This window comes from Poecile atricapillus, chromosome 7, assembly GCF_030490865.1.
Source record: "Poecile atricapillus isolate bPoeAtr1 chromosome 7, bPoeAtr1.hap1, whole genome shotgun sequence".
Lineage (NCBI taxonomy): Eukaryota > Metazoa > Chordata > Aves > Passeriformes > Paridae > Poecile > Poecile atricapillus.
The window spans coordinates 13,233,491-13,252,125 of record NC_081255.1 but is presented as its reverse complement, the minus strand read 5'-3'; the positions used below and the strand labels follow the sequence as shown (position 1 = coordinate 13,252,125).

Here is an 18,635-nt window from a genome sequence, read left to right as displayed (position 1 = left end):
AAATGAGAGCATCCCCCAGTCATTTCTCTTGCTGTCCAACATACTGCCTAAAAGAACTTGTAAAGTAAGATGTTTTCTTTTGTATGATGACTGAAGTTAATGAGGATGCACCATAAATCTTGTATCCTGTAAACAGGAAATTACTGAGCTCTTGCAGAGTTAGAAGTTGGTGGACAGTATAGATACAGTCTAACTGGCCTAAGAAAAAAAGAGAAAACAAGCTAATTCTGCTCACAGTCAATAATAACTCAAACAAATGCAAAGTAAATCAAGCAGGACATGTCCTCTCAACAATTAAAGCCTCAGCACTGTGCAGAGACAAGGGATGAGGAAAGCACAAGAGATGGCAAGAAGAAGAGAGAAGCACAGGGAAACCACAAGCTAAAGGGAGAGGAAAGGATAGGGCAGAGAAATTCACCAGGAATGGACATGAACAGCACAGAGAGGAGACAAGAGACAGAAGTCCTGGGAAGCATGGGAGGAGAACAGAAATGGAAAGAAGATGAATTGGGAGGTAGAGGCAGTAAATTAAATTCCCAGAGACACACTGGTTTCTTACAATCATTTGCCCTAAATTATCTTCACTTTAATTAGGAGAGGAGGAAAGTCTCCAAAGTTACAGAAATGTTATGGAACAGAGGCAAGCAAGTAAACAAAAGCTCACAAACACAGCAAATGAAAGTAACAAAGCCATCATCATCATCAGAAAGACTAGAATAGACTTTTTGGGCTTTTACAGCAGTCTTCATATTGTTAAAATCCCCATTAATTTTTATTTTCCTCTTATTATCTGTTACAGTACAAAGACGCAGCCAATGACTGCAAAACAGCAAATCTAATATTTGCTCTTTGACAGAAACATTATATATTTTCCAGAGGCCAGCCATGTGGTAGGTTTTATCATTAACATTGAACCTGTCCATATCCTAAGAATTGTGCTAACTTCCACTTAAATGTAATAGCTTAAATAAAGGACAGCATATGCATAGCAAGCCTTCTCAGTTTATTTCTAAACTTCACAACATTTTAGCTTTTTAACTGTGCTATTTACATTTCACAGTAGTTCATTAACTTTCAGAAGCTTACTAAGGGAACTCTAATAAACATTCAATGTTAAAAAACATGCATAAAAAGAACTATGATACAGTAAATCTACTTTTTTTTGACACAATTATTTGGTATTATGCTACTTCATAGGGCTATGCTAGAAGACTGATTTATTTAAATTCCTTTTTAAGGATTAGGAATTTTCACAGATATTAACACTTGTAGCTGCACGTATGCAAATTTCTGAAGAAATTAGGCAAGATGCAGTTTAATCTCTCACCAGCATGTCTAATAGACTTCTTGAATATCAGGGAGATTTTAAGTTTGGCAGCAAGACAAGCTTGTTAGACATGTTTATAAATCTCCTGGTAGATCTGAATCTGCTTAGTTTCAAAAAATCCTAGCTAAAAGCATTGCCATAGTAATTGGTTATATGTCAAAAATGGAAGATGAAGATGCTCCAAGTACCTTGTCCTCTTAAGATATATATGTATATATACACACATATATATGACAGATACATATCATACATATATATATGTATACAAAAATTTATAATCCTCACCATTGCCACCTGTTCTGTTACTCCTCTGTCCCACTGAGTTTTCAGATTCTTTGTATGGAAATTGAAGCGTAGTATCCAAACTTCGAAAACCTTCTTTGAGAGAATGGTGCTTGTAGTATTCTACGAGTTCCTTTCAGAAAGGAAAAACCATTTCATTGGAAATTGAAATCACAGCAGCATTCTGGTGTACAGCCAATGACAGTTTTACTATGCAAGTAACCTTATTTTATAACACATCCCATTGAACATGCTTATTTTTTAAACTATAAAGTACCCTAAAAATTGACAGCTTTTCATATTGCCACTTAAAAAATTTAAACAAAACAAACAAAAAAAGACACCCCAAAATCAGCTAAGTAGAATCTTTTTGTCAGAAGCAACATTTGCTGCTCCTTTAAGTCAGGCCGAGGATGTCTTTGCTCTTCTGGAGTCAGGCAGAAGACAAGGTCAGCTGCTTGCTAAGGATGAAGCCGTAAATGTCTCTGTTTTATTAAGTATCTTTTGCAATTATAAATTATGTTTATCTACAAATGTATTTGTAAGTACACAGATCTGAAACAAAGCACATGGCTTGTAAGTTAACAGCAACTTAATGTGCAGATACTTAGACGACACAGAACTTCCAAGGCAGGGCAGGCTTGGGGGTGTCAGACGGTGCACACTCACTGAAAAAATCAGCATTTCACATTCTCCTTGTACCCAATCCAAAAATATCACCATCTCTGTGTATGTTCATTTATGTAAGCGTTTATAGCTATACACAGGAATATTTTACATATATATATATATGTAAAAATTCATATATGTAAATATAAAAGAATAGATGAAATAGTTTGTGTAACCAAGAAGACAAGTTACTCAAATTCCTACTCTAAAGAAGGCAACAGCCATCAAAATTCTGACAGCTCATGCTATTCCTTTGCAATCTTCGACCCCTGCCATCGTCTGTTACATTTGAATTAGCCCTAGAAATGTCAATAACACATAATTTGTACACAGAGCTCGAATAAGATTAAAAGTGACCAGACAATTCAAAGCAAATGTCAAACTTCAATTGATCCATTCAAATGTGGGATTTCACTCTTCAGAAATGCATGCCCAAAGCAATGTATTTAGTGTAAACCCTTCAGTCCATTCCACTTATATTTAAATTTCCAAAATCAGAGTTGACTAAGCCAAGCTTAGGTCAAAATTAGGAGATCATACTGTGTTTAATCCTTTCCTTCAAAAAAAAAAAAAACCCAAATCCCAAAATAAACAAAAAAAACCCAAAACAAAACATCAAGAAAACAAACCAAAGGAAACAAAAAAACAAAAGAAAACAAACCAGCACCACAAAAAGCTACCAAAATGTTTAGCCTACAACAGCCTACATCAGTGATACTAAGAACTCTTTGAGCTTTGCTGTTTGAGATCAGCACATCATACAAACCAGAATGTCAGCAATGAAATTTACTCCCATATCATCACTGTATATTCAGACATTCAAATTACCAAGGCAATACTGTGTGTGATTTTCAAGGAAGTAGCATTCAAATTAGGATATCTGGATAAATGGAAAATAACTAGTATGAAACTTTTGTTATCTTTTTGCACAGTGTAAGTCTGTAAGAATTATGTTGTTTGGTAAAAGTAACTGAAATCCCAAATGGGATTTCAACAAATTTTTGTTGGCAAAATAAGTAAAATGGTTTTAAACTGACGAAAAAGAATAAAATCACTTCATGTCACAGATTCAGTTACTTTTAAAGCTGAGGTTTTAATTCCATTCTTCCATGAAAACAGTTGACTGACAACTGGCCTCTAAAACATGAATTGCACAAATCACAGTAGCAAGCTTACAAACAGATGAGTAAGGTAAGCAGTCTGTGCCAGCATGGATGGGGCTCCTCAGGAGCCTGTCATATTACCCTGATCCACAGCAGCAGCTGAACTGACCTCTCACTGCACCCTGCTTTACACACTCAGCACATTTTAATTATTCTGGTGAAAGTTTTCAAATGTACCATGAAAAGTAGACACAAGGTCTTCTGCTTTTTTTCCTTCCAAAGCAGTACAAAATGCTGTGCCACTGCAGATCACTACTTAACGTTTCCATGGATGCTGCCTTTGTCTCTCTTCTGCTCCCACTTCTACTAAGACTACTTTTGTTCCTCTTTTCTTTCAGACGCTGTTACTTTTTCCTCTTGCATCTATCCAGAACAAAGCAGTTGTTCCACAGCACATACAAACACCACACTATCACTTGTGTATTTAACTCTCAAGGACAGAATTCATAGTACCCTAAATCTGTGTTATAAAATAATTCTTTCCTACTTGAACGTTAGCAAGGCTAAGTTGGTAGCAGTGAGGTCCTTACACTAGAAATTTCTTCCGTCCTCTCAATTCAATGCATATTCTTTTTGCTCATTTTCCATCCAACTTTGTCCTTTATTTATATTTCATTTCTGCTCTACTTTGGAACCTGCACCAGTGCATTAAACTGCATCACTGCCATAAGAGGACACCTGGCAGCATGGGACTCCAGCTGCCATATTTCACCAAGATCAGTTTCCAACAAATCATTTGTAGTGTTCACAGACTAAGCAGCTGCCTTCTCGTGTATGTAAGCAACACCATGAGTTCTGCTGCTAAACAATGAAAAGATCTCAGGGTCCCCAGCCCTAAAACTTAACAAATCATTGGCTTATAAGTGTGAAATGAAGATAAGAGCACAAAAACAGTTCTGTGCATTCTTCATCAAGAAATTTGTTTTTCCTGTTCTAATGAGCACTTACAGATTATCATTTCATCTCTCCCCATTTCTAGGATGCTCATGTTTTATGGCGTATCAGTGGTTAAACTAAAATAATTTCTAAGACTTCCTCGTTTTAAAGCTTCTCCCTCCTCTTGTTTTGTATTATCCTTCATTTTTATTTAGCGTTTTCACATACTTGAGTATGCATGCAGGAAGGCTGGTGCATAAATTTTAAACCAACTGATTCCTAAAAACCAAGACTTCCAAAGACATCAAATTCTCCTTTCCAGATTCAGCCCAACTCCATAGTAGTCTGACGCATGGGATTCAAATTCCTCCTCTCTTCCACTTCACTACAAGGGACACAGTCCAGTCCTATCAATAAATAGGTAGTTTTAAGCACATAAAATTATCACTTAGAGCTAAAACCATAAATATAAAAAATTATCCTATTAGCAGGAGTGGACACAATTCAAATCTTTCACTCTCATAGCTTTGTGGAATTTCACAAACCAAAGTAGCTCTTTCTAACAGAAACAGGTACAAAGAAAATCTCACAGTGTTAAAAAGCTAATCAATGCTTACCATTAAATTTTTAAATTTTCTGTTTTCTGCAATGTGGAAAAAGCCGTCTCTTGTTAAAATCTTGATGTGTTTCACTTCGTTATTGTACCTGTGGGCAATGAATAACTTATGAATATAAATGTGTTTTTAATCAGACACAATCAATAATTACCTGAGGGCATTCCCCTAGAACACCACGAACATAAATTCTTAAGACAAAATGTATATCTGTGCCAAAATAAAGTTGACATCTAATCTACCAAACATATTTATTAAAGTACAGCTAAAGATCTGTAATCAGAAGAAAAGTCACAGCTAACTGCTTATTCTAATTGGGAATTCCCATGTACTTCCTGCTTTTATATTCATATTGATAAACAACATGAACGCAAACAATAATTTGCACAAAATGTATAAACCCACATTTTACTGAGTCTGAGATGCAAAGGGCTCTGAGTTTTCTCCAAAGTCAATGAAACAGATCACACTGTACTGCAAACAATGCTTACTCTTCTCCAACATACTCCACCATTATTTTTGTGGCCCAAATTTGCTACATCAACATTATAGAGCTATTGCTTCTTTCCTTCTCTAAATCCTGGGTATTTTTTGACAGCAGCTTCAGTTTTCCTACCTTGACTCTCTTAAAGGCTGCATATATAATATGCATTTATATGATTCCATAATTTATATAATTATTATTATATAATATATAATATATGTATGTATTATATAATTCATAATTATATAATACATAATTATATATTGAAATCCTATAATGGAAATAGCGGTTTATTTTCCATATTTATTTCAAATACTATCTAGAAAAAAGGAACAGGAAAACTTTCTTGAGGAGTTCTTATTTCTCTTCCACTTACTTAATACTAATTGCATATTCTCCTGATTCTTTGGTCCTGTGCCGCACCAGGTAAGTGCTATTTACTCTGTTGATTAGTTCACTTTCTGCTTGCAATCGTTCCATTGCTCCTGCAAACCTGTAATAAGGAAAATAAAAACTGCCGATGATTTTTTCCAAAACTCCAAAGGTCTATTAAATATGCAATAGAGAGTGAAAATATTCTACATATGACAGAGCCCAAAAATACATCCATTGCAACTGAATGCCACTTCCAGATTTCTGAATGTAGAATAAAACATGAAAAAATTCTACGGTTGGGGGTTGTGGAATTCTTAATTAGAAAAGTACTGTTATGCTTGTTGAATACAATATCTGCTACGAAAAGCACTCGAGCCCAAGCATTAGCTGAATGACTACTGGCATGAAAAGTTCATAAAACCAACCGGTTTAACTGAATCATTTACTTCAAGTGAAACAATACAACAAAACGGTCTAGAGCCTTTGAACCTCCATCAGTTCTAGGAAGAATGCAACAGAATGGAGAATCAGCCTCCAGACATAGATCAGGTCAACAAAAGACCTATATGAAAATTTGATACTTACACAAAACAGTATTTTATTTGGTTTCATAATTATGCATAACCTCTAAAGGCTAAAGTGCAATGGATATATCCAACATCCAGAGAAAAAAAAGATAAATCAGCCAAAAACACCCAAATTTGAAAAAGCTGATGCTAAGTGTTGAAAGCTAAGATAAAAAAATTACTGATTCTGCAGCCTGGCTGCATAAGCAGATTTGGGCCCTTGCTCTGCCTTGTGGTTTGCATAGGACATCATGAGAGGCTGTCAGCAGACATTCATTTGCAAAAACAGAGGTTAAACTGTTAATTGGGAAAGTAACCTAGTTTCCAGGGAAATTATGCTTATCATTTTACAAATGTGTCACCACTACAGACCACCACTATGTTAAATTTCACACCAATACATCACAACCAATTAGAATGGTGCTTTAAGTAAAAAAATTTTTATTTATTAAAAATCCATAAAAGATAAAGACTAATGCTAGTATGATTCTTTCTTCTAACAAAATTATAAATAGACCAAATGTTAGAAATTAATTCAAAAGACCAATTTTAAATAATAAACATGTTATTTGAACTATGGAAAGTCAGTACTTGTTTAGATGTGATCCTAATTTCACTTTTGGCAAGTTAAGAAGTCAGAACTCATGTCTAAATGACAAAGTATAAAACCAGTGAAATAACACACGTGATGCGTACTCTGCTCTCTCAGAATCACCATGTCTTTTCAGAGGTGTGGAAAAGAGTTCACACACTTCATAAAGCCCAGAGCAGCAGTGGTTGCAGTTTTGATACACCATCTTTTTCAGAGTCATCAAGGTTAGAAGGGACCTTCAAGATTCATCTAGTACAACCAACAACCTTGCACCACCATAGACATCCCTAAACCATATCCCCAGGTGCAACTTGTATCTCTACAGCTTCAATGCTGGAGGGGGTTTTCAAGGAAATGCAGAATTACTCATGATACAAGGTGTATTTAACATTATTCCTTTCTTTATTCAGTCAACAGGTATACTTCCATGCTTCATATTATAATCATCTCTTATTGCTCTATTTCAGACATCTGGGACAAAGGCTGTACAGCCACAGCCTTGTAAACAAAACATCAAAATCATTAAGCACTTTATGAGATCAGAAATGCTTTTAGGCAACACATGGTATTGCTTTCCAAAACCATTACACAATGTCTTCTGAAGCCTAGAAAGGTTAAACCACTATAATTTAAATTGTAGTAAACACAATTGCTTTCTGTGACTGCTTCTTTCAAAGATTCTTGTAAGACAAGACAGAGACTTACCACAGCTGTGAAGAGTAGTCTACTGGCTTAGGAACCTAGGATATCAAAAGATGCCAAGAATGAGGATCAAGATTTTTTTTCTAAAAATCAGAAATTATATTCATCAAACTACCAATATTGAGATGATCTCATTTGTCTACAGGTCTATTTTGTTTAAAGTAAGTTAGAATAAAGGACAAATTCCATATCATCCTGAAAAAGGTACAGAATATTTTAAGCTCTTTTCTTCTGTGACAGTTTGTTTTGGGTATTTTTACTTCACAGAAATGTTCAATGCTTTTCTGACATTGCCCATATTCAAATTTCATACATAAAATAGCTCAGTGTTCTGTATTGCAGAAAAGTATCACTAAAATATGCAACCAATTTACAGTAATGTGTAAAATTTGTTTCATGTATTCAGGACTGTGTGGCCTTAGTCTACTGGGAAATATGGTCTATAATCTTCAGAGAGACCTGACAATACTCCACAACTTGTATCATATGGCATCATTCATTCCTTTGTATTTGACTTGGGTAACTGTTGTACTGTATCTTGCTAAGCATGTCATTTGATTCTGAAATTAAATTTAAAAATTAAGCAAACTGCAATCAGGTTGCAAAACGGGTATTATATGTACACAAAAGTTTGCATAGATAATGTTTATTCATGCACAAAATGCACAGTATAGAAATTCCTATGAAAATGAGCATTTCATCTTGATCATCTCCCATTAGTGTGTGATAAGTCAGTATTACCTTACTCTTCTAAATGTGTGAAATGCACAGTGCTGAAAAATGGATTTTAGTGAAAGGTTAACATAAATCTCACACACTTATAACTTAAGGTCACATATTCTTAGGTAAGCAAATACGTTTTGGTTTTTTTTTCCTTCAAGTAAAACAAATGAATTTTTTATTTTCTGGACTCTAATAAGGAAGAAATTACAGTACCATTCTTCTCACAATTTTTATTCATGATCTATGGAATGTCACCAAAAGAGACTTCCAGAAACACATCAAGTCAGGAAAATATTATTATAAAAGCCTATAAACTTAAATTGATGAAAATTGCAATCAAATGTAAATCCCACTATCTTGACCTCAGGTATCAACCAAGTCTCTAGACTTGACCTTGAAATAAACTTCAGTGTGGAACACATTAAAGTTCTCTGTGATAAAACCAGGCTCACATGTTTAGCTTGCGCAGTAGTAAATCTAAACGGGTATTAAACAGACTGGTCCTTGAGAGAGAAAAAGGAAACATGCATTATTCCCAAATAGTGTAGACAAAGGGCTCTTTCCACAGCAGCATCTGCAGTGCTGGCAGCATGTGAACCCCTCAGGAGTGTAGGGCACCTAAGAGAGCCAGGAGTCACCCTGGCAGCAGCACTGGCCTTTCACATCCCTGCAGATGCTGATGGTGTTAGGCAGCTCTGCTTCTAATGGGGAAACTTGGCAAAAAGTTAACCAATTATGAATATGGTGACAAACAATTCCTAAGAGAAATGTTTTAGTGAAACAACTAAAAGATGCATTTCAAGGCAACAATTTCAAAAATAACAGTTTTAACAGGTTGCAAGATATTCTTAAATATTTTGAATTTGTTGAGTAGTGCTAATAATCTGGAAAGGATATAAGAAATCAAAGATGGTTTAAGTCCATCCTCCAGAGCAGTTAAATGATAGATGTTCAGTTGCTTTTGTAAATTTTGAATGGACAAATATATTTATATAACAAGTGTTGTTCATTGGCATAAAGAAGGATAAAATCAAATGTTATTCCAGCAGCTCTTGGCTCATACTGTGCTATGAATCCAATGCCTCTACAGAAATTAGAAAAATGGAGGAAAGCTAGGAAAAAACAGATATTATTCATATAATGCATAAAATGTCTGCTGACATATACTACTTATTTTAAAGGGGAAAAATTGTTTATAGGTACATCTGTGAAAAGTCTGGAATATAGATATTCTGGAGCTCAGCAGTTTTTCATTCAATATTCATTCCTAAAGTCTTCTGATATATGGATTTTATGCTGTTTCTGGGCATTTTTATATCAGATGGTTGTAAAGACTGTTAGATTTAATAATAACAGTAAAAGTTATAGCATGTTTAAAACCCAATTGATGTTTCAGTATCTTTAACTGCTTCATTTATCATAATAAGATGTTTCTATTTCATCCTTCCAAGTTAACAGTGCTGAAGCATCTATTTATCTTTTTGTTCTGATCATGACACCAGTTGGTAACATTTCATGAATAGTATTTATTCATTCTGCAAAACTGTGTTATTTTCAATACTCCTGTAAATAGTGTATTTTAAATTTAGAAGAAAGCTTTACCATTAGAAAAAGACCTCCACAACACCCCAGCAGCATTTTTCCTAACTTCAGCTATTTCACTGTCAGTGCTTTTAAAGTATATTGGTGATTCCTAAAACTGCTGCTACAGTTGCAGTTAATGACACTACACAATGACTGATGGGGTCACTGACAGTGACACCATGGAATGGGAAATCCACCCTTGAACAATAAGCAAGAGGTGGGAAATTTAACAATAAACAAAGGGTGGAGGGATGAAAGCTAAACTCACACAACAACTTCATCTTTATTTCAGATTTGTTCTCTCACCTAATATAACGCAACTTGTACCTACAAATAGTCTGTGCATTCCTCTTCAAGTGAAATCCTGGTAATACAGGGTATTAAAGATGCCTTATGGTATTTAGGATCTTTAGGATCTCATGTATACTTGTTCTGAATCTAAGGCACAATAAGCCCCAAAGACATATCAAAATGCAGCTACTAAGAGCTGATTCCACCTACTTATGAAAGTCATTGAAGTGGCATATCTTGATTGCTGTAACAAAAGCAATTGTACTAATAAGTCAATAAGATTAAAGTAAGTGATAACAGCCTTAAAGCAAATTCATTACTGGGTTTATGGGTTTTTATCAATTAACCTCAACAAAGCCAGTAATCTGATGCACAGTGTTACAGAGGACAGAGAAGGAACAAGTGTATAGTATATTAATGCATCATCACATCTGTACATAAAACTCTTGAGTACATATTATAAAATTACTTTCATAAACTTTTCTAGATTGAAAAGATTTTTGTGTGAAAAAAGACAGATAAGAACCTAAAGAAAAAAGAAACTTTATCAAGCATCAGAACTCAAAGTTATATATTAGTTTTACAAGTTTTAAACTTATACTTAGGCTGTAATCCATCTCTCTAACCCAAAGGGACTGGGGAATAGCTACAGCACTCTTACCTTCCTGCTGGGGAAGGAAGAAAGTGCACTTTCACATAAAATGTATTTGATCTGCACTCTGGAAACTATTCAGACAGTTCAATTTATTAATAAATTTTATTAAAAAGTTAAACCTGCTTATCAAACTTGTTTTCTTGACATGTCCTACTTACCTCTAATAACCAAAAGTATTAGAACACTCTCCTTTAAGCAATACTGAACCCACTATGAAAATACCAAGGAACTAAAAACAATATCATTTTGTAAGGTAAGATTTATCTAGGCAGTTTCCTGTAAGGTGGCAAACAGAACTAAATAATTGTACTTACACATGGGCTAGGTTTTACTGCATCACTAGGGAAGAATCCAAGCTCTCCTGTTGTTAGATTTCTTCCCTAAAAAAAAAATTCCATTTTTGAATCATAATTGGGTTAACAGTAAATAATAATATACATCCAGGGATTTAGGACAATAAATATATCCAAGAGTCTTTAAAATAAAATGCTGTTCTAATAAAGTGCTGCTCAATATTTTCATGGGTTTTGTTGTTGTTTAGTTGTGATTTTAATATAATTAAGTAAACATTATAACTGATAGATCTGAAAGCTCTTAGAGATGAAAGGCAAGAAGGGAGTTCAGAGACTGGGATGTGATTCCCAGTTCTGTCAATGTTTGTCAGTGTCTGATATCTTCATTAATGTTAATTATCTCCTTTCAAGTTACTTCCTCAGCTGGTATTCTACAGAAAGGTACCACCCTGCAACCTTGCAGATCCCCAAAATTGCTACACCTGAGAGACCTCCCCAAAATTACTACACCTGAGAGACCAAACTGCAGTGGGCATTCAGAGCTAGTGATCCAACAGCCAATTCAGACACTACATTAACAATTTCCATAAGTGATGCACACCAATGGAAATCGATGGGGCAGGGGAATACTAACAGAATTGAAGCTAGCTCTCTGACTATGACATACTGACATGCTGCAGATGCATCCACACAACTGGGAAACTAGGGGCAGAAATGCATCCAGCACAGCCTAAACTGAGCCTTTTCTGCAACACAACTGCTGCCCTCTCAAAGTGGCATGACCATCAATTTAAACTCCAGCCTCTAAGCACCAAAAGTGACCTGACCATCACAAATCATGCATCAGCAGCTCACACACAGTTCAATACCAACCAAACTCTCCTGAAAAACACCTTAAAAACGTCTTTTTATTCTTAGTAATATTAGGCAGTGAACACACATTTCAGAGTAGAACAGAGCACATTCCTAAATTCCTGAACAGAGATTCATAAAATGAGGCACCAAAATGTGTATTTAGGCAAACAAATGTTTTAATTTAACTGATAGTTTAAAAGCACATAAATACTTAACCTCCATTAAATGTAAATATTGACTGTAAAAATACTCTCAGCATCTGAAAATGAGATTAAGTGTGAGAACTTTACAAGCATTTTTTTATTTTTTTACGGTATACCTGCAGAATAAAAATAATAAAAAGGGAAAACTTCTCATAAACATGCATGAAATTTCTTCAGGGTTTCAGTTCTGTTTTGTTTCTTTAAAACTAAGAGTGTAATTCTACCCTAATACCACCACAGAGAACAGAACTCAGAAAATTCAATAGAGTGGAGCTGAATGTAAAAAATAACAAGGGTTTATGAAAAAACTAAAAACATTCTTTGATTGGTGCTATCCTAAGCACAACAAGTGAGTGCATCATTCTCCATAGGAGATCACTATGCAATTTATCACACACAGCAGCTACCACCTTAACCAAAAATACAGAGATATGCAGAGGCAGCAGAGGAGAGGGAAAAGCACATAGGCAGTATTTAAGCTAAAAGTGCTTGATACCAGTAATATTTAAAAAAATAATTATGTGCAAACAAGCGACAATCTTACAGATTTGAACCTGTGTTCCGCAAAGCTTCCTTACCCCCTTTCACATCATCTGCTTGAATACAGGTTATGCTTCGTATCCATATATTCTATTTACTTCTGAAACAAACCCCTCTCAAGTAGACCTAATTTAAAGCAGAGATCTGAAATAGTCTGCCATCCAATGATACTTATTTTCAATACTAATCATACCTGAATAGCAAGTGGTACTACACTCAAATAGACCAACCACTGAACAAAACATACTAATGTCTATCAGGTCATGTTTGACCACATTTCAGCTACAGCTCAAGCATGCTTAGTAATTTGTATTATTCTTTTGATGTGCTGTAAAGAATGAAAAAGTTTTACCTAAACCAGACATACTTCTCTATTACAATTACTTGAATTTCTAAATGGTCAACTTAGAAAACCATTGTAATATTAGTTTGGTGGGTCAGCTGTAAATTACCCTAAAAGGCCTCTTGAATAATTAAAGATTTTAATGTAAATTGCATTTTGCAGGCTCTTAATATGCATTTTGAAATGAAGATGTCATTAAAAGACCCAGAAAAATCTGTATTAAGCAGTCTGTGACAAGAGTGAAAAAAAAAATTCCTGAATGATGCTAATGGAGATGACAATTTCCATTAGGATTCAAATCTATTACTAAGGCTTCTAGGGAAAAGCCTCACACACTTTCTGGTTTCTGCTAGTTAAACACAATGAGATTCTAGCTAAATTCTTTAGCATGATAATCAGAAACAACCTCTAAGACAATTTCCAGTAAATTGAGTTGACAGATGTGTATGAACATGGCAATAGAATCAGTCCCACGTGGTAGCAGTAATTTTGGCTTGTACTAATTGTATTAGTCAGATGATTACCTTCTAGCCAGCCCTAAGTCAAGAGCAGGTTTAAATGCGTCTCCAGATCAGAACTCTAGACCTTGCAGAACCAAGTCCTACATACAAAACTACACAGGCCAAACTCTGTCATTTGAAAAGATTGATTTGTAGTGATGCACAATATCCATAGTCTGCTAAGTAACAGGTAACTGTTGACTAAGAGACAGGTTGAGGGGTTTTGGAGGGGAGTGGGTTTGTTTTTTAGGTTTGGAGGGGTTTTTGGGAGGGGGTAAGGTGGTCTGATTACACCTATTTATGTATTTTTTCAATAGATAAAGTAATTCTATTGTTTATTACTTCCCCCCATTAAATGTTCAGGATGATACAGTGACATAGGAAGAGTTCACTGATCCAGTCCCGAAGAGTTTGGAGAAGATACCATCCTAACTGTAGCCAGAAAAACAAAAGGCACAACAAACAAGAGAAAGTATGACTTAACTCATGAAATAGACCAGACAGTTTTTATATTATATTCATTACCTTATTATAGCTTAAAACAAAACAAAACAGAACAAAACCAGGAAGATCAACACAGGAACAACAATTCAAGAAGATAAATATTTTCCACTTGTTGTTCTATTAATCTCCTAGTTCTTCTATTTAGTTCTACTTCCATGTATGCAATAATACAAACAATTAAGAAAGCAATCAAGAAAAATGAGACACACTTTAATGCATTTACCGTTTAAGTGAATGCAAGTCAGCATTTTCAATTTTTATAGTTCTCATTTAAGAAGAAATTTTAGTAACAAAAATAGTGATGTAAATCACGTGACAGCAAATTTTGCCATCAATAGAATATACTTTTCCCATGTATATACAAAATCCCCTATCCTTAACTGACTTGAGCCAGCATCAAGTAGTTTAGGTTCTACAGAGCCATTTCTCTCCCCTATAAATCTAATTTTCTAATTTTCACTAACTGGGTATTGTCAACACAGCTTTTACTTATGTTGTGTTAGAGACCCAGACACTGAAAATTCAAAACTTTGCTTTTTGTGCCAAACACTCTCCTTAATTCTTATAATAGGATTGCCACCTATGTCATGTTCCTGCAGATTTATTCAGCGGGACTTTTACTTTTCGGTTGCAAGACTGAAGGTTTACACCATATAGGAACTAATGGCAATTTAAAAGCAAAATTAGTTGTATTAGACATTTATTTGGATAAACCACAAAGAGCTTTATTGCTGTTCAAAAAGAAAAAAAGTTAGGAGAGCAATATATCAATAAGAAGTTGATATCTGGACGTACAGAATATAGCCATTTGCTAAATGATACAGTACCTGCCAAAATAAGCTGTGTGCATCTCCTCTAATGAGCTCAATAGTGTCACCAATCTGAATATGCAAGGGTGGCCCATCTTGTGCTGCTGGCTGTGGGATTCCATTGTAGTTCCGAATGACTTGCATTTTCGGTAAACCTGAAAAAAAATTTTAAAAAAATAAAGAACACAAACAAACAGAAAAACTCCCAAAAGCCAGAATCAATTTTTACTTAATGACAATCTGTAGAATCTGAAAACCATGAGAACAATCAAGGAAAGCAACACTAGCAGGTACATGACTAAGGCACTAATACTTACCAGGCACAACCAAATAGAAAACAATTACTTTAGAAAAACATCTCTATCCCCCAGTCTTCTTGCGGTAAAGCTGATTTCATGCCTATGGAGACTCCTCGCTATACATGTGCACCCCTGGCTCTGCATAGGGTTCAAATATTAATGCTATCTTTATAGTTCAAGGCAAAGATTGCAATGAAGTAGCATTAAAGACACCAATATGGATAATCTCATGTGCTTTAGAAAGGTATTACCAAAAACCTATGGCCAATGAGAATATGGCCAGCATGGCCAGGAGAGTCAGAATCACAATTCTTTTAAGTTTCTCACAACTCTTTTTTTTTTTTTTTTCTGTGTTATGAGAGTATTTCTGGGTGCATGTAGCAAACCCTGGATCAATCGGAAGGTTTCATTTTCAAGGTGAGAACTCTAGATGCAAGTAGTCCTTCCACATCAATTCTGACTGCATCTAGACAACTAAGCTGTGTTGGGGATTTTTTGTTTTCATTTTTGTTAGGGTTCTTTTGTTTTTTAAGGGAGCAACCCACTTCTCTCTGCTTGTACAACGAACTAAAGTGCTGTTTATAACAACAGTTCAAGAATCCTCCACAGGCGTGTTATCAAATGGGGGGGAAGTCCTTGTATCTTCAGTCAGAAGATAAAACTGTGGATACTGGGACCTCATGTTCTTGTAACTTTAATGGTATTTTTTTAAAAAAAAAACCAACAACAACATTTTAAGCATTATGGACAGCTAGTGTATTGCACTCGAAGAGTGTGCTCTGGTACTATAAGAATACTTGAAATCAAGTGAAGCACCACCCACTCCATAACAAACATATTAAAGATTTAGAGGCTTTCAGAAAAACAATTTTGCACTCTATTTACTGCCAAGAAAAGCATTTTATCACAACAAAGCTATTTTTAATTACTCTCCCTCTATCCTTAAAAAAAAACCTATAGAATAATTTTCCTGGTTTTAACTAAACATGGGATTTTCAAAAATGTTATCATCAAGTGGGTATATCAATTTCAAATCTTAACCAGACAGTTTTTGGTTAAGAGTTTTGTAAGAATGTATATTAATAAATACAGGTAAGAGTGACAGGCTGCAAAGTCAAGGTCATTGGGCTGCCATATTTAACATGTTTCTTGTTGGAAGGTCATCATTAACTTCATTCTAACAACAAAGGATCAGGAGGCCCACAGAAAACTTATTTCTGTTGCAAGATCACTACTATAATTTAGGTGGCAACAAACACAAATATCCATGATCTCCTCTAAATTGTATGAAACATGAAAGAGATCACCTTCAATAATTACCACCCTCTGTATTAATGAATAAATACTAATCCTAAGTACTGATGAAACATTAAGCAAAGTAATTCCAGCTCTTACATTGCTCAACCCAAATGACACCTTAACTTCTACTGTTTCTGCAAGTTATCTGGCATACTTAAAACGAGCACCTAATTACTAGTAAGCCATTATTCCACTTAGGCAAATGCTAGACATTACTTTGTTTCTCAACTGAAGGCTTTCATGCTTTCATATTCTGATTCAGCATCAACTAATGCTCCATGCACTGCATGGCAAACAGAAGTAATGCTACTTACAAGCATCTACTGAAAGCTGACAACTTTGTCCTAATGCAAGGCAACCCTCATCAGAATATGAATTACAGTTTTGTATATGTGATGGACTGTTAGCAGGTACTCATCTCAGAGACATACATGGAAGTCAAAACAAATGCACAAAAAATTATTCACATGACAAGACTGTGTGTTTAGTTTGTCACTTCTTTAGTGCGTAGATTTAAAATACTTAAAACCCCACCCTTGGATTGAGCTCATCAAAATATGCTCAGGAAATAATCATGTACTTTTCAATGAAAATCCTGGTGGCTTTTTAATACAGTAGGCTATAGTGCTTACTTAATCATAAACATGAATAAAAGCACTTTTTATTTCTATTCCACTGGTAATTACAATTATTGGCATATCTGAAAACCAGGGCAAGATAACTATGCAAAAAAAAAAGGAGAAATTGTGCTGTGTTAATTAGCAGAATTATTCAAAAGGTAACGCAGAATTAATCCTGTTAAAATGCCCAAAATACTTGTGTATAATTCAGTATGTTTGATTCTGTAGAATCCTATGGCAGTTTTGATTATAAAGTTACCTTGGCAGATACAATGTTGGAAGATTTGATCTAACACCTCTTGACATCACTAGAAATAATCCTATCATTTAAATAGGCTTTTGAGTTTTGGCCTTAATGGAGTTTATTATCTTGCTTCAGAACCCTCCTTAAAACTTGTTTGTTGTAGTGCCTACAGAACCTATGAAAACTACAGTGCTCATTTGCTTGCTATAGATGGTCTCTACTATGCTGACACACAAATCTTATTTTTCTACTGTAATTTTACCACCTATTTTATCCAATTGTTGTCTTTGGCCTACTTACGAGTTCTTTGTGCTCAGTATGAGTGCTCACTGCCTAGCACAATGTATATGTACTATCACCACACTCACATAAACCAGCACCTGGAATAACAGGGATACAAGGCCAGGATTCCAGTATACTGCAACAATACACAGTAATCAATGACACTGCAATGTCATTCTTTATGATACTGCATGCTAGCTTCAAGGCCATGGATAAAAAAATGCATGGATAAACAAGGGAAATTATATTTGTGTGCTAATTATTTTAGCACACATTAGATTTGACTCAGGTTCTGAAATGCACTTTATAGCTCAAATTAAAAAAACTGAAGGTAAATTCACTCTCCAACAACAGGAGTGTCTGAGTCACTGAGGGCCATACTCATTTCAGTATCAATAACCACACACAAGCACATACAGCCTGTGTCAATCAAAGATATAAAAGCAGTGAGTGCACAAATAATATGTTTTGCTAGTTATATGAAAATATCAAAAGGACCTATCCCTGTCATAAACCTTTTCTTAAAAAAAAAAAAGGTTTAAACAATTTAAACTTTTTTTTTTTTAATCAGTTTTTCCAGGAACAAAAGACTAAATGAAACCTTTGAATCATCAATCAAAAACAAGTACATAATAATTTGGAATTTTCATGGGTAAGTGCTCTTAGAAATTCCCTTAGATCACCATTAAGCATGAAAAAAATAAACGGGGTACAGAAAAAACAATAAATTGAGGGAAAGAGTCAAAAAGCTCCAAATAGAATGCTTAACTTCCTTTTCAGCATGCAATTACAGACTTGACTACAGTAGCTCAGAAAGAGTTTAATAGATTAACACTGAGCTGATAAACATTAAACTGAGCAGAAGCTGGTCAGCAGTCACCTCCTAACATATACAAAGGACAAACACTGGGGTGTGATGTATCCAGATCTGTCCATCTGTC

At 34.9% G+C, this 18,635-nt stretch overlaps 1 protein-coding gene across 1 annotated transcript in view; it reads right to left on the bottom strand.

The window, feature by feature from the left end:
- Positions 1–18,635, bottom strand: part of VAV3 (vav guanine nucleotide exchange factor 3) — a 150,918-nt gene that overhangs the window by 13,779 nt on the left and 118,504 nt on the right. The window contains exons 20-25 of the mRNA XM_058843133.1: positions 14,969–15,105; positions 11,218–11,283; positions 7,654–7,688; positions 5,792–5,908; positions 4,935–5,022; positions 1,613–1,742 (exon numbers count right to left, since the gene is read on the bottom strand). Coding sequence (XP_058699116.1) covers positions 1,613–1,742; positions 4,935–5,022; positions 5,792–5,908; positions 7,654–7,688; positions 11,218–11,283; positions 14,969–15,105 — 573 coding nt within the window. The remainder of the gene's footprint in view (positions 1–1,612; positions 1,743–4,934; positions 5,023–5,791; positions 5,909–7,653; positions 7,689–11,217; positions 11,284–14,968; positions 15,106–18,635) is intronic.